This window comes from Apodemus sylvaticus, chromosome 20 (genome assembly GCF_947179515.1).
Source record: "Apodemus sylvaticus chromosome 20, mApoSyl1.1, whole genome shotgun sequence".
NCBI lineage: Eukaryota > Metazoa > Chordata > Mammalia > Rodentia > Muridae > Apodemus > Apodemus sylvaticus.
In genome coordinates this window covers 54057582-54079592 of record NC_067491.1, presented here as the reverse complement: position 1 = coordinate 54079592, position 22011 = coordinate 54057582, and the positions used below count along the sequence as shown (strand labels likewise).

Sequence of the window (22011 nt, the reverse complement as noted above, 5' to 3'; positions counted from 1 at the left end):
CTGGGGGGGTGGTGTGGGGAATGTGACCTCTACAATGTAGAGGTCAGATGACAGCTTGTGACTGTTGGTTCTCTCCTTCTGCGGCAGGAGTGTCTGTGGATGCCCTTCCAGGATATGTGGGTCCTCTGTGCCAGCCCTGTGGTTTCCCAGTGATGGGAACAGCGCTCCCCAAAAACAGTGCTCCCCTCCCCACTCTTGAGATTTCCCCCAGGGGACCTCTAGAGTTCCCACTCTCACTCCAGACAGAGGGAGCTTTTGGAAGCCTCTACAGGTAGCCTAGTAGTAAAACTCAAGTAGTTAATGGCAATGAAACAATAGGTTTCGAGGCAAAACCATGTAAAGTGTGGGGTGTGCCGGGAGCTGGTGTGGATTTTTAAAAAGTATTTTATTTTATTCCGTGTGTGTGTGTGTGTGTGTGTGTGTGTTTGCAAGCATTTGAGAGTGTGTGTAAGAAGTGCATATATCACAGGGTACATGTGGCAGTCAGCAGACAATATATGTGTTGGTTCTTTCATTTTGCCATGGGGTCCCTGGAATTGAACTCAGTTGTCTGTGACTGGCAGCAAGCGCCTCTCCCTCTTCAGGAGACCTTTGTGATCTTCACGCGGTAGGAGCAAGGAGGCTGCTTCTTGGGACAGCTGCACACAGTCACATGCGACGACTCACATGCATGAAACTCCTGGCCAGATTGTAAATGCTGCCCTGGGTTTGTGGCAAGGTTGGACCTGAGTTTTGAGCTGATTGAAGTTTAGTGTCCCCATGAAACTTCTACATGGTTTGCATGGGTGCGACGGCTGCTACTTGTTCCTTGGCATCTCTGCACCTAAGTTTAGAGGCTTTGGAGTCCCGGGTGTTTGCGTTTGTGTCATGGCTGTGTAGGTGAGTCCTGGAGGATGATGGATGTGCTCTTGAGCTGGGTACCTGTCACGTCACGCAGGTTAAGCCCGCATCTCTTGTGGTGGCCTTGAGTGTACCGAGGTCCGCAAGTCCCAGGCTTGGCGGGTGGAGGGGTAGGACCCCAGGAGGCCGGTCAGGGGGCGGGGGCGCTCAGAGCCGGCCCCGGGGCGGGGCGAGCCGCCCAGGCCTGGGGGCGGGGCGGCCCGACAGCCTCACTTCGGCGAAGTTGGCGGCGCGGAGGCTGGCCCGGGACGTGCCCGGAGCCCTGGGAAAGAGGGAGGAGGGAGGAGGGAGGGTCGCGGCCGGCCGCCATGGGGCTGGGGGCCCGGGGCCGCCGCCGCCGCCGCCGTCGTCGCCTGATGGCCCTGCCACCGCCACCACCGCCCATGCGGGCGCTGCCCTTGCTGCTGCTGCTGGCGGGGCTGGGGGCTGCAGGTGAGGGATCAGGGACTCGGAGGGTGGGACTGGGGCTGCAGGGGCGGGGAAGCAAAAAAAAAAAAAAATCCTTAGTTTGGAACTTAGAGGGCCTGCCACCCCAGGACTAAAGCCGGGGCAGAGGTGCCGCAGCTGGGGGCTGTGTACCAGTCATGGGACGCTCACAGATTCGTGATGGGAAGGCTGGGTCCTAGAGGCCCGAGGAATCGAGACCCTTGAATGAACCAGGAGTGCAAGACTAGAAGCTGGAGTTGTGGGAATCTGGGGCTGAAATTCGGAAGCGAGGTGTGCCAAAAGTTCCAGGCTCACCCTCATCCTACTTCTGCCTGGAGTCCTGGGAAGGTTAGGATGGGGGCTCAAGGACCCCCCAAGGCCTAGGACCCCTTGCACAAAAGCGCCTCCCCTATCTCTGGCGGGCCGTGAAGGGGGTGAGGGGAGTGGCGAGGAGGGGGCGCGAAGTTCTCGGAGCTCTGAACTCGGTGAAAACTTCTCATGCTGGAGAGCTGCAAGACCCGGCGCTGGAGAGCCAGAATCAGGAGCTGGAGCCCTTACGGAGCCCGCGCCCCTCCCCCGCGTGCCGCCCGATCCCTCTTCAGGCTGCCGGGATCCCCGCAGTTCTTGGGACCCCGCCTCTGTGCCGGGAGGAGAAGGGGCGAGGTCCACGTGCTCAACTCCAGCTTCTGGGCCCCCTCCCTGTGGCCAGAGCCCCTCCCCAGCCGGCCTGGGGCCCCCCGCCCCTCCTCCTCTACTCTGAGCTCCCCTCCCCCGCTCGGGACAATGGCTTCGCCGTCTAGACACCCCCTCCCCCCGGCCGGCCTCGCGCTTTCTTTGCCAGACAAAGCGGGACCCACGGAGGGCCTGAGCGGGGACTGAGGGGGCGCCCCCACCCCTGCCCCGGGAGGCCTGATCAGCGGGAAAGGGGCATAGGCCGTTGTCTGTGGTCAGGGGTTCTAGGGTGCCTATGGTGGGACGCAGTGCTGGGCCCGGTGAGAGTTGCATATAGAGCGGCGTCTCTAGCTTAGCCTCTAGGCTCAACTAGGCAGGACTGGGCAGGAGCCCCCGCCCCCGCGGGGCCAGCGCAGACTCATGGCCTGTCACACATAGAAAGGAAAAAAAAATGCATGTGCACAGGCTTAGCACACACAAGACATACCTGTGTGTTTGCTGCTCACAGGCTCCTGTGTTTTCATACGGGGTCAAGTATGATCACACTAGCACGGGCCACTTGGTAGACTGGTAGGCATTCATGTTCAAGGTGACATTTATAGCTGCCAACCCAGGACCCACACAGACACACCAGTGGCCGCACAGCTGTACGTTTGAATAATGCTGTTCATATAGGTAGATGCACACACAGTGTGCGCGGCTGTGCACATGAGGTACGTGGCTATGCTGTTTGCAGATAACAGCTTGGTAACTAACATGTGTGTGCACTTTCACTATTAGTCATGTAGTACTAATCAAATCTTCACACAGACTGTCACACAAACTCACAGGCATATGTACACACCACATACACACACACACACACACACACACACACACACACACGGCTCACATGGTTGTGTCTCCCCCCCCCTACAGTTTCCAGTGTAATGTCACTGGAAAATGAATAGGTCCTTCATTCTTAATTCGTCCTCTTATTGTCTCTCTGGGTTTTTTCTCCTTTCAGTTTCTCTGCCTGTCCATTTCCCACCCAATCCCTTTCCTTCTCTCTCTCTCTCTCTCTCTCTCTCTCTCTCTCTCTCTCTCTCTCTCTCTCTCTCTCTCCAGGGGCTCACACCTGTCTGAACACATAATTCTCCACTAGCTCAGACCTGGCCACACCTCTCACCCATCTGGCAAGACCGCCACACCCAAAGCGGGCTACAGCCCCGAGGGATGGGGACACTGGACAGGGCAGCACATGTCTTGCACCAGTTCTCCTCCCCCTTGGACTACATAGCTTATCCATCTAGTACCCAAAGACATCTCTCTACTGCTGTTGCCAGTTCCTCCTAGGTGCATGCTTTGCCTGCTCTTTCAAGAGCTACCAAGGACTGTAGTCGGAGAGGAGTAGTTGGAGAAGCCCAACAGCGCTCCCCTCCTCCATCTTTCCGAGATGTGGGCTCGAAGCTACAGATTCCCTTCAACCCTCAGCACCTTCCCTCCTTTCTCTGTATCCTTGTCAGGGCAACTTCCCGAGCCCCCCACATCTGGCACAAGTCAACTCCTCCTCCTTCTCACCCCTGCCTTGTGGTTCCCAGGGCTTGAGTTGGCAGGGACAGCTGCAGCCCCAACAGCTGGAGCTGGGGCGGGGGGCCGTGGGAACTGTAGATTGGGAGCCTCTCAGTACCCACACAGATAGATACCCTCCTAGGCCAGTGCAGCTGTTGCCTGGCAGACAGGAGAGGAGGGTCTGTCCCTATGGTTTGGGGTTCTGGGTGCCTGTCTGACCTCCCCACCTTTTGCCCCCCCCACAGCACCCCCTTGTCTGGATGGAAGCCCATGTGCAAACGGAGGTCGGTGCACCCACCAACAGCCCTCCCGGGAGGCTGCTTGCCTGTGAGTGTCTGGCCCAGTGCCATCAGTGGGCCCTGTGTGGGGAGGGAATCTGTCTTCTTCCTCTGTCCCTGAGTCTCCTGGGAGATGCTGGTATCACTTCCTCCACGTGTGTGGCTTGGGTAACCTCTTGTGTTTCCCTATTGGGAATCAGACAGCTTTAAGAGCAGAGGCTCTGGAGTCTCACTGGCCTGGGTTCAAATCCCACATCATCTTGCTAAGTGTCTGAGATTTAAACCAGTCAGTTAGTCACGGTATTTTGGAATAAAACATTGATTTCCAAGGCCAATGACAGTGGCTTGACAGTGATGAGGATGTCCATTCCACCCTCTCCCCCCACCCCCAAATATGTCAGGACATATTTGGGGACAGGACACAGGAGATCTATTTTAGAGCCTCCTTTTTTTTATTGTGTTCTAGTTTGTATGACCTTTGGTTAGTCATTTTTCTTTTTCGAACCTCACTGCATCTGTGAAACAGGAATGCGTTCCCTGGCGTGTGACTGCGCAGGAAGGAACCCAAGAATTATTTGAGAAATGCAGAAGGTTAGGGAAGAAGAGGAGGGTTGGGAAAGAGCTACCAGAGACAGAGAGAACTCTAAATTCTGTGACCTCTGGAGCAAGTGTTGGGGACCTTCCCAGCCACCTTTGCATCTACAGTGGCTTTTCTTTCACGAAGTTGGCTGTGAAGATTTGAAAAGAACCTTTAACTGGATGGTTGACACTTGTGTTTCCCAGCAGAAGCAGGAAGATTGCCTTTAGTTGGAGGCCAGTTTGCATTACACAGAGTCCCAGGGCAGCCTGCGCTCTCACAGATGAGGTTGTCTTAACGTTTTGTTTTCTAAAAGGGGGGTGGTGGTGCAGGTGGAGAGCGTAATAGGTAAAGGCACTTACTGCCAAATTTGACAACAGAGTTAAGTCCTGGGGACCGAAAAGATGGAAAAGAGAGAACCAGTCTCAACAAGTTGTTCTCTGACCTCTATATGAATACACACACACAGACACACACACACACACACACACACACACACAATGTAATAAAAATTAAAACTATATTTAAAAATAAGAGAAACTTTTGAAACTTTTTGAAGGTTGGAGATGTTCAGTGGGTTTGCCCAGTACATACAAGGCCCTGGTTTGGAGGGGACGGACCTCAAGGTCTGTGGGTTTATTGGTCTCGCTTTCTTTTTAATAGTAATAGCAGTCCATCCAGCAGCTATTAATTAGTTCGTTCATCAATGCGTTCATTTACTCAATACCCGTGTGGGCTAGCTAGTGGACCAGCCTCAAGCTAGGTGGGTCCAGAATGACTTCCGATATAGAAAAGCCCCCTTTGCGATCACAATGGCTGGAACCCAGCTTTATTTTTTTGGGGGGGGTTACTGGCCGAGGGGCAGCCTGAGGTTGAGGGCTTGCGATGGTAGAGCTGGGAGAGCAGAGTGTGTCTTTACTTGGAAGCAGTGGCTTGGAAGGGAAGGCGGGGCGCCTGCGCGGTGGAACTACACGCCTGGACAGCAGCCGACAGGTGAATACGCCCGAGGCTGCCCCGCCCCTCGACAGGTGAATCACCGGCTCCCGCGGCCTCCGGGAGCCCGGATCGCGCGGAGTGGAGCTCGCTCAGGCTCCAGAGTAGAGCTTTGGGGGGACCTCAGCCTGCGTCCCTCTCATCCCAACCCACTCCTTCAGTTTCTCAAATCCTCCTGTCCTCTTAGGAGTGAGCTCTTTCTCCCACATGACACTTTCTCCCACAGACCCCCCCTACCCCCACCCCCAAGTCATCCTCCCGGAGAAGGCTTCAGAGTTGATCCTTGTCTGTCTTGCTAATCCGTTCCCTCCTTAGAAGCTGCTCCCTCCCGCCCCGCTACGTCCTCCCCCCCTAAAGCTAAGACCGCGGGGCGGGGCCCGGGGCCCCGCGCTGGAACCCGCCCGACCGGTCGGCGGGGGCGCGAGGCGCAGAGCGTGGGAACCCGCCCGCGGCGCAGGGAGGGTGCGGCGCCCAGCCTGGCTCTGATACCCGTGGTCCCCAGCGCCCTGCACGCAGCGCCCCCTCCCGGCGTGTCATCGTCGCCGCCTTACAGGTCTTTGGGTAGGGGGGCTGAGAGCATCACCTCCCAGCTTCGAACGCCACCCACTCCCCTGCAGGGCTGAGCCTGGACCAGTTTATCTGGGAACCGAATTCGGGGCTTTGCGGGGGGTGGGGGACGGTGCGAATGGAAGGGTGACGCTAAGAACTGAGTCACCTGCTTTGAGTTCTGCCCTTGGCATTTGAGACTAGACTGAGCTAGGGGGATCCTTGCTGGGAGCCGGAAGGGTAGGGTAGAAGAGAGGAGGGTTGAGGTAGGGGTGACGTAAGTTGTATCCTTCAGAGCCAGGATCTTTTGATTTCTCCAGTCCCCTTCCTTAGCCCTCCTCACCTCTGTCCGCGGAAAGGTTACAAACTTAAGTCGTCTTCCAGTTTTTATTTTCTAACACTCAGGACTACCTTGATGGGTTTGGGGAAGGGGGCCGCAGGCTCTCCGTCCAGCTTGAGGGCGGAGGCACCCAGGCCAAGCCCCACCTGATCCACGGGAGGAGGGCTGCGTGCTCATGGGAGAAAGGAGTTTATGATTTGTGGCTATCTTCCTGCCTCTCCATGTGAGTGAGAGTTTCCCATATTCGCGTGGGAGGCTGTGGCTCGGTGTCTGTGTTTGCAAGGCCAGTATGCCCAGTTGTATGTGTCTGTGTGGTTTCTGGGTCTTTCTGGGTGTGTCTACCTCCTGGAGTCTGAGGCCACTACCTTCCCCACATCACCCTTTGGCTCACCCCTTCTTTAGTGTGTGAAAATATAACACCCACTCATCCTATATCCCTTACACTGCTTGTGAGTTTCCTGCGGTTGCTGTACCAGATTTCTACAAACAGGGTGGCTTAAAACAACAGAAATGTACTCTGGAAAATCCTGGAGGCCGGAAGTCTGAAATTAAGGCGTTGCCGGAACTGGCTTTCTCTACGGACCATGGGGGTGGGGGGACCGACTTTCTTATGTCTTCTCGAGTTTCCGGTTGGCTCAGACTTATGGCTGCTTCACCCCGCTCTCTGCCTTTGTCTGCACACGACCGGTTTTCTCTCTTTAGTTTCTATCTGTCTCTCTCCGGTGTCCTGGGAGTGGAACCCAGACCCCTGCACGGACCATACAAGAGCTATCACTGCGTCATTTCCCTGGCTTATGCTGGGGCTGGTGGCAGGGCGCGGTGGTCTAGAGCAGAGTTTGATCCTCCGCCCTCATGTGGTTACTCCGGCTCCAGGGGTTCTGGCCTCTGAGCACACTGTACTCAGGTAGACACATACTCAGACACAACCACACATATACACAATACTGAAATAAACAGGGCTGAAACGTGGCTCCCCAGTTAAGAGCGTGATTCGTTCTTTCAGAGGACTTGGATTTGGTTCCTGGAATCCCCATGATAGCTCACAACCATCCTTGATGTCAACGCCCTCTTCAGACCTCCGTGAGCACCAGACATGCCCAGCATGCCCATACATAAATGCATGAAAAACACTTATCCCCATCAATGTAAAATAAATACAGCTTGAAAAAAAATAGCTTGGGTAATACAAAGTGAACTCATCTCCATATTCTTCACAATTACATTAGCAAAAGCAAAAAAAAAAAATTCTTTGTCTTCCCTTCCTTTTGCTTGGTCTGGGAATTGAACCGAGGAATTTACGCATCCTAGGCAACTGCAATACCACTGAGCTATAGTCCAAACCTCTCGTTATTTGCTAAAATATATGTATTGATTTTGAGGCAGTGTTTCATGCGGTCAAGGCTAGCCTCAAACTTCCTAAGTGGCCAAGGCTGGCTTTGAACTCCTCATCTGTCTGCTTTTTCCTTAGAGTGCCAGATTTTGTGTGACCCACCTTGCCTGGGTCATCTACTTTAAAAAGAAATAAGGTGCCAGGCAGTGGTGGCACACACCTTTAATCCCAGCACTCTGGGAGGCAGAGGCAGGTGGATTTCTGAGTTCGAGGCCAACCTGGTCTACAGAGTGACTTCCAGGACAGCCAGAGCTACACAGAGAAACCCTGTCTCGAAAAAAACCAAATTAAAAAAAAAAAAAAGGTGACAGTCACAACTTCTGGGACATGGGCATGTTCTCCATGGGGTACCACATCTTTGACAAGCCTTGTGGTGTAGACAAGCTGTTCTTGCCACGTTTCCTATTAACTTGTTACTTGTCTATGTTTTCTTTGCCTAACCTGGCTCTGAGGACCAAAAGGGTAAGAATCACTTTTATTTTGCTTGCTGCTGTGTTCTAGTATGCAGTGGGTTTCAATAATATTTGTTGTCAGAATAAATGGGGTTGGCTGGGAGTGGGGGCGCTTTCCACTTGCCCTTAAACCCAGCGCTAGAGGCAGAGAGGCAAAGAGGCAGAGGCGGGTAGATTACTGTCAGTCCCAGGCTAGCCAGGGGTACGCAGTGAGACCCTCTCTAAGAGGAAGGAAGGAAGGAAGGAAGGAAGGAAGGAAGGAAGGAAGGAAGGAAGGAAAGAAGGAAGAATACATGGCTGTGTTCGACAGCTGGTTTGGCAAGCCTGTTGTTGTTTGATGGTTGTATCTAGTGTCACCTGTCTGGCACTACCATGTTTTATACTGTCCCTACCACACATCTTCCCACAGGTGCCTACCAGGCTGGGTGGGTGAGCGGTGCCAGCTGGAAGACCCCTGCCACTCAGGCCCCTGTGCTGGCCGAGGCGTCTGTCAGAGTTCAGTGGTGGCGGGCACGGCCCGGTTCTCCTGCCGGTGCCCCCGTGGCTTCCAAGGTGAAGGGGTGGGCCTGGATGCGAACCCGTGGTAGTCAAGGATGTGGTCAGTCCCAAGCTCACCCTCTCCTCCTGGTTCTTCCAGGCCCAGACTGCTCCCTGCCAGACCCCTGCCTCAGTAGCCCCTGTGCTCACGGTGCCTCCTGTACAGTGGGGGCAGATGGCCGATTTGTCTGCGCCTGCCCGCCTGGCTACCAGGGTCGCAGCTGCCGAAGTGACGTAGACGAGTGCCGATCCGGCATGACTTGCCGCCACGGTGGGACCTGCCTCAATACACCTGGATCCTTCCGCTGCCAGTGTCCGCTTGGTTATACAGGGCTGCTGTGTGAGAGCCCCGTAGTGCCCTGCGCCCCTTCCCCGTGTCGTAATGGTGGCACCTGTAGGCAGAGTAGTGATGTCACATATGACTGTGCTTGCCTTCCTGGTAAGTAGTTAGTACCCAGAGGGAAGGCAGCTGGGGACAATCGGCTAGCCTCCTAGTGACCACCGACAGTTACCTTGTCCTCCGCAATGTATTAGGCTTTGAGGGCCAGAACTGTGAAGTCAACGTGGATGACTGTCCCGGACATCGGTGTCTCAATGGGGGAACGTGTGTGGATGGTGTCAATACTTACAACTGCCAGTGCCCTCCCGAGTGGACAGGTGGGCATCGGGGCTGCAGGGAGCTGGGACGGCTGACCTCAGGTGGGCACATGGGGTGATGTAGGCTAGTGTATCTCTGTGCCCTAGGCCAGTTCTGCACAGAAGATGTGGATGAGTGTCAGCTGCAGCCCAATGCCTGCCACAATGGGGGCACCTGCTTCAACCTGCTGGGGGGCCACAGCTGTGTGTGCGTCAACGGCTGGACGGGCGAGAGCTGCAGTCAGAACATCGACGACTGTGCTACAGCTGTGTGCTTCCATGGGGCCACCTGCCATGACCGTGTGGCCTCGTTCTACTGTGCCTGCCCTATGGGGAAGACAGGTGAGTGGCCATCCTCTTGGCAGGCAACACAGTGGCTTCAGAGTGAAAGGTAAAGACAGACTCTGATTTGAGTGTTAGAAAGACTGGGGGCTGGCCATGTTTCCTGCTGGTCATATGTGTGCTTAGCGTGCACAGGCTCTGGGTTGAATCCGTAGCGTGAAGAAAGAAAACAAAGATGAGGGAAGACGGGAGGAAGAAAGGAAGGAGGGAGGAAGGGTATGCTGGAGACTGGGTTTGGATAGAAGGCTGAGCCTCTGTCCTGTGAGGAGGCCAGTGCATAGTCCAAGGCAGAGGCCATTGGAATGGGGGAACTACTGACAGGTCTAACTGGGAAAAGGCAGGAGCTGGGGAAGTCACAAAGGCCTGTTTTGTCCTTATGTCATATTTTGGCAGGGGTGGGGTCAGACTCCGGTTGTCAGGCTAAGTGGAGTGGCAAGTGTCCTTTTTTTCTTTTTTTGGCTTTTTTAGATTTTGTCTTTTTTTGAGACAGGGTTTCTCTGTATAGCCCTGGCTGTCCTGAAACTCACTCTGTAGACCAGGCTGGCCTCAAACTCAGAAATCTGCTTGCCTCTGCCCCCCCAGAGTGCTGGGATTACAGGCGTGTGCCACCACCACCTGGCTAAATGGCAAGTATTTTGATTTTATTGTTGTTGTGTTGAGATGTGGTGTCACTATGCGCACATCATGCTAGCTTCAAACTCGAAAGAAATGACCCTTGGGCTTCAGTATTCTGAGTGATGGATTTAAGGAATTGTGTTACCATGCCTGACTAGAGTCTTGATTTATCATCTTTTGAAATATTTTTAAAAAAAGTGTGTGTGTGTGTGTGTTGGATGCATTCATGTCTGCTACATTATGTCATGTTACATGCATGACTGGTATGCTGAGAGGCCAGAACAATTCATCCTATTTCCTGAGACTGGAGTTACTGATGGTTGTGAGCTGCCGTGTAGGAAAACTTAGGTCTTCCGGAAGAGCAGCCAGTGCTCTTAGCCGGTGAGCATCACTGTAGCCCCTAGTGCCTTGTTCATAAAACATTTTTCAAGTTATTTTCAAATAGTATGGAAGAAGCAGATTAACAGAACACTAAACCAATATTCCATATGTAAGACCTTCTGTATGTGTCTTTTTTTTCATAATAAATGGCTTAAAAGAATAAAAACAGATGCTAAAGGCACTGTGCGCTAATATAAGCAAGAAACAGGAAGTCATGCTCAGCGCGTGAAGGTGCTTCCTGAGTGGGCCTGGGCCGCCATCTTCTATCAGTGGGGCCCACGGGTAGGAGAAAACCAACCAAGTTATCCTCTGGCTTCTACACATGCACTATGACATGCACACACTCCCCAGATATGTACATTAACAACAACAACAACGACAACAACAACAATGACAACAATACTGCAAGGAGCTGGAAGTGTAGTTGAGTGACAATCTCCATGCTTTGTATGCTCACGGTCCTGGGTCTATTCCCAGTACCAGCCTTCTTCCTCAAACGCTAGGTCTGTGGGAGCTTTGGGCCACCCTGGGGATCAGCTCTTCCTTTGTGCTTACCTTTTCTCAGGCCTCTTGTGTCATCTGGATGACGCGTGTGTCAGCAACCCCTGTCATGAGGACGCTATCTGCGACACGAACCCTGTGAGTGGTCGGGCCATCTGCACCTGCCCGCCTGGCTTCACTGGAGGGGCGTGTGACCAGGATGTGGATGAGTGCTCTATTGGTGAGAAGAAGTACCTTCTGGAAACGAGCCTGAAACCAGGGAGGGGTGGGGTCGTGGTTGGCCATGCCCACACTGGCTGTGTCTTCTCCTCCTTTCCCCTCACCCCCATTTTTCAGGTGCCAACCCCTGTGAACATTTGGGTCGGTGTGTGAATACCCAGGGCTCGTTCTTGTGTCAGTGTGGCCGTGGCTATACTGGACCTCGCTGTGAGACGGATGTCAATGAGTGTCTGTCGGGGCCCTGCCGGAACCAGGCCACTTGTCTTGACCGAATTGGCCAATTCACTTGTATCTGTATGGCAGGTGGGTGGTGGGTGTGGCTTGGGTGGGTCATGAAGGCTGGGGCCTGGGGTAAAGCTTGGTTTATTTTTATTTACTTGAAAAAAAATGCTGGGCATAGAAGCACGTGCCTGAAATCCCAGCATTTGTGATGCAGAGATAGATTTATCTCTGTGAGTTCGAGGTCGGTTTGGTCTACATGGTGAGTTCTAGGATGGTTAGGATTATCGAGTGAGACCCTGTCTCAAAATAAAATAAAGTAAAATAAAATAAAGTAAAATAAATGGGGATAGAGAGATGGTTTGGTGGTTAAGAGTACTTCCTGCTTTCTAGAGGACTGAGTTTGGTTTCCAGTACCCATATGGGCAGTACACAACTGTCTGTAGATCTAGCTCCAGGAGATCTACTACTCTCTTTTGGCCTCTGAGGATAGCCATGTGTTACACACACACACACACACACACACACACACACACACACACACACAAATAAATAATAAATAAATAAAACTAAACAAACAAACAAACAAAAGACATCTCAAGTCAGATGAAGTGGTACAGTGAGACTGTGTAGACCAGGTTGTCCTTGAACTCGCATAGATCCGCCTTCCTCTGCTTCCCAAATACTGGATTGAATGGCCTCTGCCTCTGAGGGTTCCAAACCACCAGGCTTGGCAGCAAGCGTCCTTATTTGAGCCATCTTGCTGGCCCAAGACTGGGTTTAAAGTGAGGCTTCCTGGCTGGAGAAAGCGAGAGAGTTATGTGTGTTTAGGATGTAACCTTGTAACCCTCGATAAGGTAGCTGCAGGGTCAGAGCAGAATTTTATCAGATAGTATCAGAGGGGAGCTTCATAAGCCGTAGTCCATGTGAGACCGCAGCTGGGTAAGGCTCCCGCTTGTTTGAAACTAAACCTAAGCCTGAATGTGTTCGTGCATGCCCGTTGTCCCAGCCTTGAGCAGCTGAGGCAGGAGGATCGTTAGTTCGATTTCAGCCCAAAGGCCATAGCAAGAATCGATCTCAACAAACCCACCACGAAATCAAAGCCCCGAAACCAAAGTGAAGAGGCCTCCTGAGGGAACTTCCTGTGACCTCATCCCATCTTCTAGGCTTCACTGGGACCTACTGTGAGGTGGACATCGACGAATGTCAGAGCAGCCCGTGTGTCAATGGTGGTGTCTGCAAGGACAGAGTCAATGGCTTCAGCTGCACCTGCCCATCCGGTGAGGACCCTGGGACAGGGGGCCTGGCATGTCGGGCTGTGACAACGCGGAACTTTAAAAAGAAAGTGATTAGTTACTTAATTACTTCCTTTGCTTACGTGGGTTCTCTCCTGTGTTATATACATCTTGGGAATTGACGTCAGGTTGTCTAGCTTGATTGGCAAGCGTCTTTACCTCCTGAGCTGTCTCTCTGGGCTAGTCTGCACTGAAAGTAATTTAAAACAGAGCCAAGGGGGCGGGTGTTTCCCACCCAAATACGGCAGGTTGTCCGTTTTAACTATTTGTGTCACCTTTCATCCATGACTCGCCCCCAGGATTCAGCGGGTCCACGTGTCAGCTGGATGTGGATGAATGTGCCAGCACTCCCTGCCGGAACGGCGCCAAGTGCGTGGACCAGCCTGACGGCTATGAGTGTCGCTGCGCAGAGGGTGAGGTGGACCCTGAGACTGTGGCAAAAGCCAGAAGGTGGGCTGGTGGGCCCGGTGGGTGTCAAGGACCAAAACCGACCTGGGGATAGCCTTGGCTAGGCCAGGTCAGGGCCAGTGACAGTTGGGGTGTGAAGCTGATGATGGAGGTAGGCGGAGGTCTTGGCAAGATTCAGGGGGAAACTGGCAGTGGGATTTAAAGTGGGAGGTTCTGGGCCAGAGCCGAGTGGAATGGAAGGGAGTAGGGGTGAGGCCCGAGAGCTGAGCTAGCCTTGGGCTGAGACTGCAGCCGTGGACAAGCGGGCAGACCCTGACCTCCCGTTCTTGCAGGCTTCGAGGGCACTCTGTGTGAGCGAAACGTGGACGACTGCTCTCCGGATCCCTGCCACCACGGGCGCTGTGTGGATGGCATCGCTAGCTTCTCGTGCGCTTGTGACCCGGGCTACACGGGCATGCGCTGTGAGAGCCAGGTGGATGAGTGCCGCAGCCAGCCCTGCCGATACGGGGGCAAATGCCTAGACTTGGTGGACAAGTACCTCTGTCGCTGTCCTCCCGGAACCACAGGTGGGGCTTGGAGGCTGGGCTACGGCAGGACACGGGGGTCTGTGTGCGCGTGCGTGCGTGCGTGCGTGCGTGCGTGCGTGTGTGTGTGTGTGTGTGTGTCTGGTGTTCGTGATGAGTTTGCAAGTGTTGCCTGAGGAGAGCAGCCACTCCTTCCATCCTTCCTCCCTCCTCCCTGTAGGTGTGAACTGTGAAGTCAACATTGACGACTGTGCCAGCAACCCCTGTACCTTCGGAGTTTGCCGTGACGGCATCAACCGCTATGATTGTGTCTGTCAGCCTGGATTCACAGGTGGGTAGGTGGCTACCATGGAGTGTGTGTGTGTGTGTGTGTGTGTGACGACTTGTAGGGTAGGGATTAAGCCACAAGTCTCTTGGGTGCTCCCACTTTATTTTAAAAAAATACATTTTATTTATTTTGTGTATGTCTGGAGGTCAGAGGACAACTGGGTTCCACCATATAGGTCCCAGGGATCCAACTTGGGGTCAGGCTCGGTGGCAAGCATTTTCCCCCCCAGGGATCCATTTAAGTCCCTTTCTTCCCTTTGTCACGATAATCCCCTGTACTCAGAAGGCAAAGGCAGGGGCATTAGAGCATATTTGAAGCAACCCCGAGTGTCAGAGTGAGCACTAGGCCAGCCAGACGCTGCTGCACAGCAGAATCATGTTTCAAAATAAAACAACAAGTAGAGAGGGCTGGAGACATGGCTCAGCAGTTTCAAGCACTTGCTGCTCCTGCAGAAGACTCAGATTTAGTTCCCAGCATTAACAGGCTAGTTCACAAGTGTGTGGTTTTGTTTTTGTTTTTGTTTTTTTTTTTTAAATAATAAAGCAAAATAAAATAAAACAAACAAAAAAAATTAACACATCGGAAATGGACAAAACAAAACCAGGAGGAAAAGAGCCCAAGGAGAACACACAAGGATCAGAAGCTCATTCATTTGCACCCTTAGGGGTCCCCCACACACACCGACTGGGAACTGTAATATACAGGCAGAGGGCGGGGGACGCACCTGTGCAGGCTCCGTGACCCAGTCTTGGTGGGGTCGTCTGAGCCTTGATAATGTTGATTTAGACGGCCTTATATTCTTGATTTCCTCCATACCCTCTGGCTCCCAGTCTCCTCCTGCCTCCTCTTCCACGGGGGAGGGATCTGAAGAAGACACCCCTTAGTCTGTCACTCTGCATACGGTCTAGGTGTGGTCTCTGTATTTGTTCCCATCAGCGGCAGGAGGAAGCTTCTGTCATGAAGGTTGATCTGTGAGGAGTCATTTTATCATTACTTCTTTTTTTTTCCTTTAAGGGTAGTAGTATCTGGTTCTGCCCTCGCCTTGTGGGCTGTCTAGCCTCAGGTTCTTGGCCATGGAAGCAGTGTTGGGTACGGGTTCCATCTTGTGGAGTGGGCCTTAAGTCAAATCAGATATTGGTTGGTTACTCCTGTAAGCTTACCACTGCACCAGCAAATCCTGAAGGCAGGACACCACTGCGGATCAAAGGGCTTGTGGTTGGGTTGGTGTCGATGTTTCTCTGTCAGCAGCACGCAGAGAACCTTTCTGCACCAAAGGCCCTAGACTATAGAAGGCTCTTTGTAGGCACGAGTTCCTCCGTGTTCAGTGTGTCTCACAACTGCTTGTGACTCCAGTTCCAGGAATCTGACATTGTGTGCTGGCTGTCACGGGCACCAGGAACGCACCACGATGCACTGACATACGTGCAAACACGCATATAAATTAAATAATGAATGAATCTTTTTAAAAAGCAGAGAAAAAGAAAGGAGAGGTGGAGACAGGGAGGGAGGGAGGGAGACAGGCGGGGGAAGGGGACCTACTTTGTAGTGTCTCGAGTTTGTTCACCCACTGGTATGGGGTCGTCATTCTGTCAGCAGAGTGAGGTTGGGATCAGCTGTGTGATGTAGAACTAGGTGCTCCCTCTCCTTCGGTTGGTACCATTGTTTTTGTCCTGCATGCTTCCCAGGGCCCCTCTGCAATGTGGAGATCAATGAGTGTGCGTCCAGCCCCTGCGGAGAGGGTGGCTCCTGTGTGGATGGGGAAAATGGCTTCCGCTGCCTCTGTCCACCTGGCTCCCTGCCTCCACTCTGCCTACCCGCGAACCATCCCTGTGCCCACAAGCCCTGTAGTCACGGAGTCTGCCATGATGCACCAGGCGGGTGAGGCCCTTTCCCAACGCCCAGACCCTCTTCTGCTGTCTCCAGCCACCTGCCACACCTCACTGCCTCCCCCACCAGGTTCCGCTGTGTGTGTGAGCCCGGGTGGAGTGGCCCTCGCTGCAGCCAGAGCCTGGCTCCAGATGCCTGTGAGTCCCAGCCCTGCCAGGCTGGTGGCACCTGCACCAGCGATGGAATAGGCTTCCGCTGCACCTGTGCCCCTGGATTCCAGGGTGTGTGTCCCCACATTCCCCCAGGGCACCTGATACCCTTGTTTCTCATGTTTCTTTTCTGCCTTTGCTTTTTTAAACCTTTGCTTAGTTCCTTTTGCCCTGTGTGTCTGGTATCTATGTCTGTGTGTGGAAGCCAGAACCAGAAGAGGGCGTATATGTCGTCTCCTATCACTCTCTACCGATTCCTCTGGGGCAGGGTCTCTCCCTGATCTTGGGGTTTGTGCTTTCCTGGGTAGACTGAAGCCAGTGAACCCCGGGAACCCTCCTGTTTGCTTCTAACTTGCAGTCAGGGTTACAGTTTGTGGTACAGGTGGGAGGGTCTGTGTTCCAGTCCTCGTGATTGGGCATGAGGCACTGTTAAGTGAACCGTCATCTTCCCAGCCCTGTCCGCATTCCCTTCCTCCTTCCTTTCATTCTTCATTCCTTTGATCTCTCTCTCTCTCTCTCTCTCTCTCTCTCTCTCTCTCTCTCTTTCTCTCTCTCTCTCTCTCTTTTGTCTCTTCTGAATATCAGGGTGGGGACTCCAGGGACAGGGGAGTTGGGGACTCCAGGGACAGGGGAGTTGGGAGCCGTGAGTCTTTCAAGACTACCTAAACCATCTGCTCCCCACAGGCCATCGGTGTGAGGTGCTGTCCCCCTGCACTCCAGGCCTCTGTGAGCACGGAGGCCACTGTGAGTCTGACCCTGACCGGCTGACTGTCTGTTCCTGTCCCCCAGGCTGGCAAGGTACACCGGTGTCCTCCTCCTCTCCTTTCCTTCTGCTCTTTTCCCTCCTCTCTGTTTCTCCTCCTCTTCTACTTCCCCTCTTTCCCCTCTTCTGCACTTTGCTCCATATTGGGTAATGCCAGGGAGCCCAGAGGGGACTCAGCCCCACTCTGCCTTTGAAGGCGCTTCATTCTGGGAAAACAGCTGGATCTAGACATTCACAGCCCATCCGAGTCAGCTCGGGATAAGAGGGAGCCATCTGGGGCTGAGGATGCCGGGATGCCTGAGATGTGACGACAAGTTTTTGAAAGGGTGACTTCAGAGTGTGTATTCAACATCTGAAGAGATAGGCAGGGTGTGTTTCAGGAGTGGCATGTGCCAGGTGCCCGGGGACAGCTGCTTGTCTTTGCCTTTCCTTGCCTCGGCCACTGAGTGGGTCCTTGAGCTGCAGGCGACCTCAGACGCCACTTACCCCTTACTCTCTTCCCCTCTCCCCTCCAGGCCCACGGTGCCAGCAGGACGTGGATGAGTGTGCAGGTGCCTCGCCCTGCGGCCCCCATGGCACCTGCACCAACCTGCCCGGGAGCTTCAGGTGCATCTGCCATGGGGGATACACCGGCCCTTTCTGTGATCAAGATATTGATGACTGTGACCCCAGTAAGTGCAGGGATCTTTAGGGTGCTTCCCCAGGGAACCCACTCATACTGTGCTCCTGGCACGGTGTTGTTTCCTTACAGCTATCACTCTCCTCGTGCATGAGGACCTTACTTCCACCCCCAGCACCATTATATAAATAAGCAATGTGCTGCTGGGGTGACTCCAGGGAAAGGGGCTTGCCTGTAAGCCTGATGAGTCTTGGTCAGTCCTACAGGATGTCTTCTGATCTCTGCACGCCTGCTATGCACAGGCGCGTGTGCTCAATCTCTCTCTCTCTCTCTCTCTCTCTCTCTCTCTCTCTCTCTCTCTCTCACACACACACACACACACACAGAATAAATAACAACAATAACCCAAAAATGGAATAAAAAGTTAAAAAAATATGTTTTATTTAAGCCAATATAGAAAATATTTTCATTTTCATATATAAGACTTCAAAAATTTGAATTTTGCTAAATGTATTTTACATCTGCAGCTTATCTTATTTGGACTGGCAGCGATATCAAGGGTCTATTAACCTACACTGGTCGCCACAGGCCTGGGCTGAGCTTATACATCAGAGCAGGCAGCGGCACAGCAAGCATTCCTTGGTACTTTGAGATTGGCCCCACAACCCGCATAGATTTCAGACTCTGGGTGTTTAAGTCCCTTGTCAAGTGGCTTAATGTTTGCACATGACCTCTGTGTATCCTCCCAGATTGCTTAAATCATTCTAGATAACTTACTTGTTATTTCATTTTATTCTTTAAAGATTTATTTATTTATTATATGTCAGTACACCGTGGCTGTCTTCAGACACTCCAAAAGAGAGCATCAGATCTCATTACGGATGGTTGCGAGCCACCATGTGGTTGCTGGGATTTGAACTCAGGACCTTTGGAAGAGCAGTCAGTGCTCTTAACCACTGAGCCATCTCTCCAGCCCATTACTTTTTTTTTTTTGTTGTTGTTGTTTTTGTTTTTTCGAGACAGGGTTTCTCTGTGTAGCTCTGGCTGTCCTGAAACTCACTCTGTAGACCAGGCTGGCCTCGAACTCAGAAATCTGCCTGCCTCTGCCTCCCAAGTGCTGGGATTACAGGTGTGTGCCACCACCACCAGGCACATTACTTTTTATTTTAAAATGTTTACATTTACTTATTATTGCGTGCATGTATATGGGTGTGTATGTACCATGCGTGGAGTCATAGCACAGTATAACCTTTCTACCTGTGGGATCCGGTGCGCCAACTCGGGATGTTAAGTTTGGCAGTTTTATTGATGCTGAGCCGTGTCATCAACCCAGACTTCATTTTTAATTTAAATTAGAGGGAGGGGGAGGGAGAGAGAACACACCGTGTCACATTAGATGGTGGAGGCGGGAGGACAGCTCGCAGGGTTTGGTTTTCGTCTTCCACTATGTGAGTTCCAGGGATTGAGCTCACACAGGCCGTCCTGGGCAGGCGGGCAAGCCTTTACCTGCTAAAGCCATCTTGCCGGTCCCTCTGGATAGCTTGACGTACCAAGTACAGTGTGCATAGCATGCATGTGTTTGTTATACTTTATTGTTTAGGAAACAAGGAAATAGTGTGCATGTTCTGGCCTTGGGTGGTCTCTGGTTCTCACCATTGCTCACGCACTGGCCCAACCTACAGATTCTGGGCTTCAGAATAGGTAGGGCCAGGTCCACAGCTCAAAAGGGAATTTTTTAAAAAATATTTTGTACATTTATTTACTTGTATATGTGTTGCCATGGCGTTCATGTGATGGTCAGAGGACATCTTATAGAGGGAGGTTCACCACAAAAGGGGTCTTGATCTCTGACCAAGAGCGTCCATAGTCAAGGCACACCTTTAACTTCTGCTCTCAGAAGACAGAATGCAGGCTCATAGGTGAGTTCAAGGCCAGCCTCATGTACATATTGAACTCCAGGCCAGTCATGGCTAAACTGAGCAAACAGAAAGGACTGTTCTCTCAGGCTTCTTCCTGAGTCTTCCTCCGTGTAAAGCATTGCTAGGGCAGGGGCAGCTGACGTGGGCACGGGGAATGACCAGATTTCTTCCTGGTTCACTGCAGACCCATGCCTCAATGGCGGCTCCTGCCAGGACGGGGTGGGCTCCTTTTCCTGTTCTTGCCTCAATGGCTTTGCTGGTCCTCGCTGTGCTCGAGATGTGAATGAATGTCTGAGCAGCCCCTGTGGCCCTGGCACCTGTGCCGACCATGTGGCCTCCTTCACCTGTACCTGTCCACCTGGCTACGGAGGCTTCCACTGCGAGAATGACTTGCTGGACTGCAGCCCCAGGTGGGTGGGGCATGGGCTGGGAACTCAGGGGCCTGTGATGGAAGGGGGACCCGAGAGGGCGTCCTGGGCTTGGCATCTGCTTGAGGACTCTGACGATGATGATGGCGCACGGCTAAGGAATGAGAAAGGCTGCTTGGAAGTCACAGACTCCAGCTCTTTTGGGGCCTAGACTGAGGTGAAGGAACCCAGTTAGATCTTTATGGTGCTATAACTCGTTGAGGATAGCGAGGGTCTGTAGTTGGGAAGCACTTAGTTCTAGAAGGGTTGGGGTGGTCTTTAAGGTCTTCTTGTCCTGCTCTCCAGCTCCTGCTTCAACGGAGGGACCTGTGTGGATGGCGTGAACTCCTTCAGCTGTCTGTGTCGCCCTGGCTACACGGGCACACACTGCCAATACGAGGCTGACCCCTGCTTCTCCCAGCCCTGTCTGCACGGGGGCACCTGTAACCCCACCCACCCGGGATTTGAATGCACCTGCCGGGAGGGCTTCACAGGCAGTCACTGTCAGGTGGGTGGTGTCTGAGGTCCTTGGGGGAAGAGTCCAGAAAGAAAGAGGGGGGGCGGGGAGTGACCTGTGGGGTAAGCCAGTACTCTCCCAGTACTGACCTTGAAGGTTCCTTTTGCAGAACCCAGTGGACTGGTGCAGCCAGGCACCCTGTCAGAATGGGGGTCGCTGTGTCCAGACTGGGGCCTACTGCATCTGTCCGCCTGGATGGAGTGGCCGTCTGTGCGACATACAGAGCCTACCCTGCACGGAGGCTGCAGCCCAGATGGGTGAGGGGAGCAGGTGGGGCGTGCGGGCGGGGCTGACGGGTGGTGGTGCACAGCTCCTGCTGGTGTGAGCTGAATGAGAGTCCACACAGCACGTGGGATTAATGAGGTGTGTGGCTCGGAGTGTGCGACTGTGCAATAGCTGGCTTGAATGTGATTGTGTTCGTCATGACGAGACAGCTCTGTGTGTGTGTGTGTGTGTGTGTGTGTGTGAGACCGAGATGACAGAGTCATCAAAGTGGTGTTGTGGAAAGAGACCAGGTTAGCTGCCGAGTTGCTGACAGCCTTTTGGAATGTGGCTGAGACACTACGGATCGGTGCCGATGAATGTGTGATGTGGCTGGAATAGGAAAGGTGACACGGTCACCTCTGTGTCTGATGTCACTCTCTGCTTCTCAGGGGTGCCGTCGGAGCAGCTGTGTCAGGGAGGTGGACAGTGCATAGACAAGGACCACTCCCACTACTGTGTGTGTCCAGAGGGCCGCACGGGTAGTCACTGTGAACAGGAGGTGGATCCCTGCACGACCCAGCCTTGCCAGCATGGGGGCACCTGCCGTGGTTACATGGGGGGCTATGTGTGTGAGGTAAGTGGGCATCTCCAGGGGAGGGAAGAGAAGTCAACCGTGCTTGGGTGTGTTTCTGTGTCCTGGTCTGGGGTCTCTCTGTGTCTCTGTGTCTCTGTGTCTGTGTCTCTGTGTCTCTCCGTGTGTCTGTCTCTCTGTGGGAGAGCAGGAATGTTTCATGTGTGGTAGGCAGGCTCTCTGTGCCCCTCAGCTTCACCCCTAGTCTGCATGGTTGTTTTATTTTTTTGGTTAGTTTTTTGAGACATGGTCTCTTTAGCTGTCCTGGAATGTGCTATGTAGTCCAAACTGGCCTCCAACTCACAGCGATCCTCCAGCCTCTGGGAGTTAAGGCACCATCTTCCTTGTCTGCATGTCTTCCCTCCTCTTCTTTCTCTTTCCTTATTTCCTTCCTCCCTCCCTTCTTCCCTTCTTTCTTCCCTTCTTCCTTCCCTTCTTCCTTCCTTCCTTCCTTCCTTCCTTCCTTCCTTCCTTCCTTCCTTCCTTCCTTCCTTCCTTCCTTTCTCTCTCTCTCTCTCTCTCTCTCTCTCTCTCTCTCTCTCTCTCGCTCTCTTTCTTTCTTTCTTTCTTTCTTTCTTTCTTTCTTTCTTTCTTTCTTTCTTTCTTTCTTTCTTTCTTTCTTTCTTTCTTTCTTTCTTTCGAGACAGAGTCTCACTATGTAGCCCTGGCAGGCTTAAACTATTAGAGATCTACCTACCTCTGCCTAGCAGTCCTTTTTCTTTTCTCTTATGGACACATGTGTTTGTATGTGCACTGTGTGTACACAGAGTGTGTGTGTGCAGAGG

The 22011-nt window shown here is 52.9% G+C and overlaps 1 protein-coding gene across 1 annotated transcript in view; it reads left to right on the top strand.

Annotated features, from left to right (window-relative positions):
• Positions 1 to 1116: 1116 nt before the first annotated feature.
• Notch3 (notch receptor 3) overlaps positions 1117 to 22011 on the top strand; it is a 46566-nt gene continuing 25671 nt past the window's right edge. The window contains exons 1-20 of the mRNA XM_052166068.1: positions 1117 to 1332; positions 3795 to 3876; positions 8535 to 8677; positions 8763 to 9101; positions 9197 to 9319; positions 9407 to 9640; positions 11202 to 11357; positions 11474 to 11659; positions 12742 to 12855; positions 13170 to 13283; positions 13611 to 13844; positions 14023 to 14133; positions 15816 to 16008; positions 16087 to 16238; positions 16851 to 16964; positions 17445 to 17600; positions 19652 to 19877; positions 20181 to 20382; positions 20501 to 20648; positions 21045 to 21229. Of these exons, the coding sequence (XP_052022028.1) occupies positions 1209 to 1332; positions 3795 to 3876; positions 8535 to 8677; positions 8763 to 9101; positions 9197 to 9319; positions 9407 to 9640; positions 11202 to 11357; positions 11474 to 11659; positions 12742 to 12855; positions 13170 to 13283; positions 13611 to 13844; positions 14023 to 14133; positions 15816 to 16008; positions 16087 to 16238; positions 16851 to 16964; positions 17445 to 17600; positions 19652 to 19877; positions 20181 to 20382; positions 20501 to 20648; positions 21045 to 21229 (3336 nt within the window). The 5' untranslated portion in view covers positions 1117 to 1208. The remainder of the gene's footprint in view (positions 1333 to 3794; positions 3877 to 8534; positions 8678 to 8762; positions 9102 to 9196; positions 9320 to 9406; positions 9641 to 11201; positions 11358 to 11473; positions 11660 to 12741; positions 12856 to 13169; positions 13284 to 13610; positions 13845 to 14022; positions 14134 to 15815; positions 16009 to 16086; positions 16239 to 16850; positions 16965 to 17444; positions 17601 to 19651; positions 19878 to 20180; positions 20383 to 20500; positions 20649 to 21044; positions 21230 to 22011) is intronic.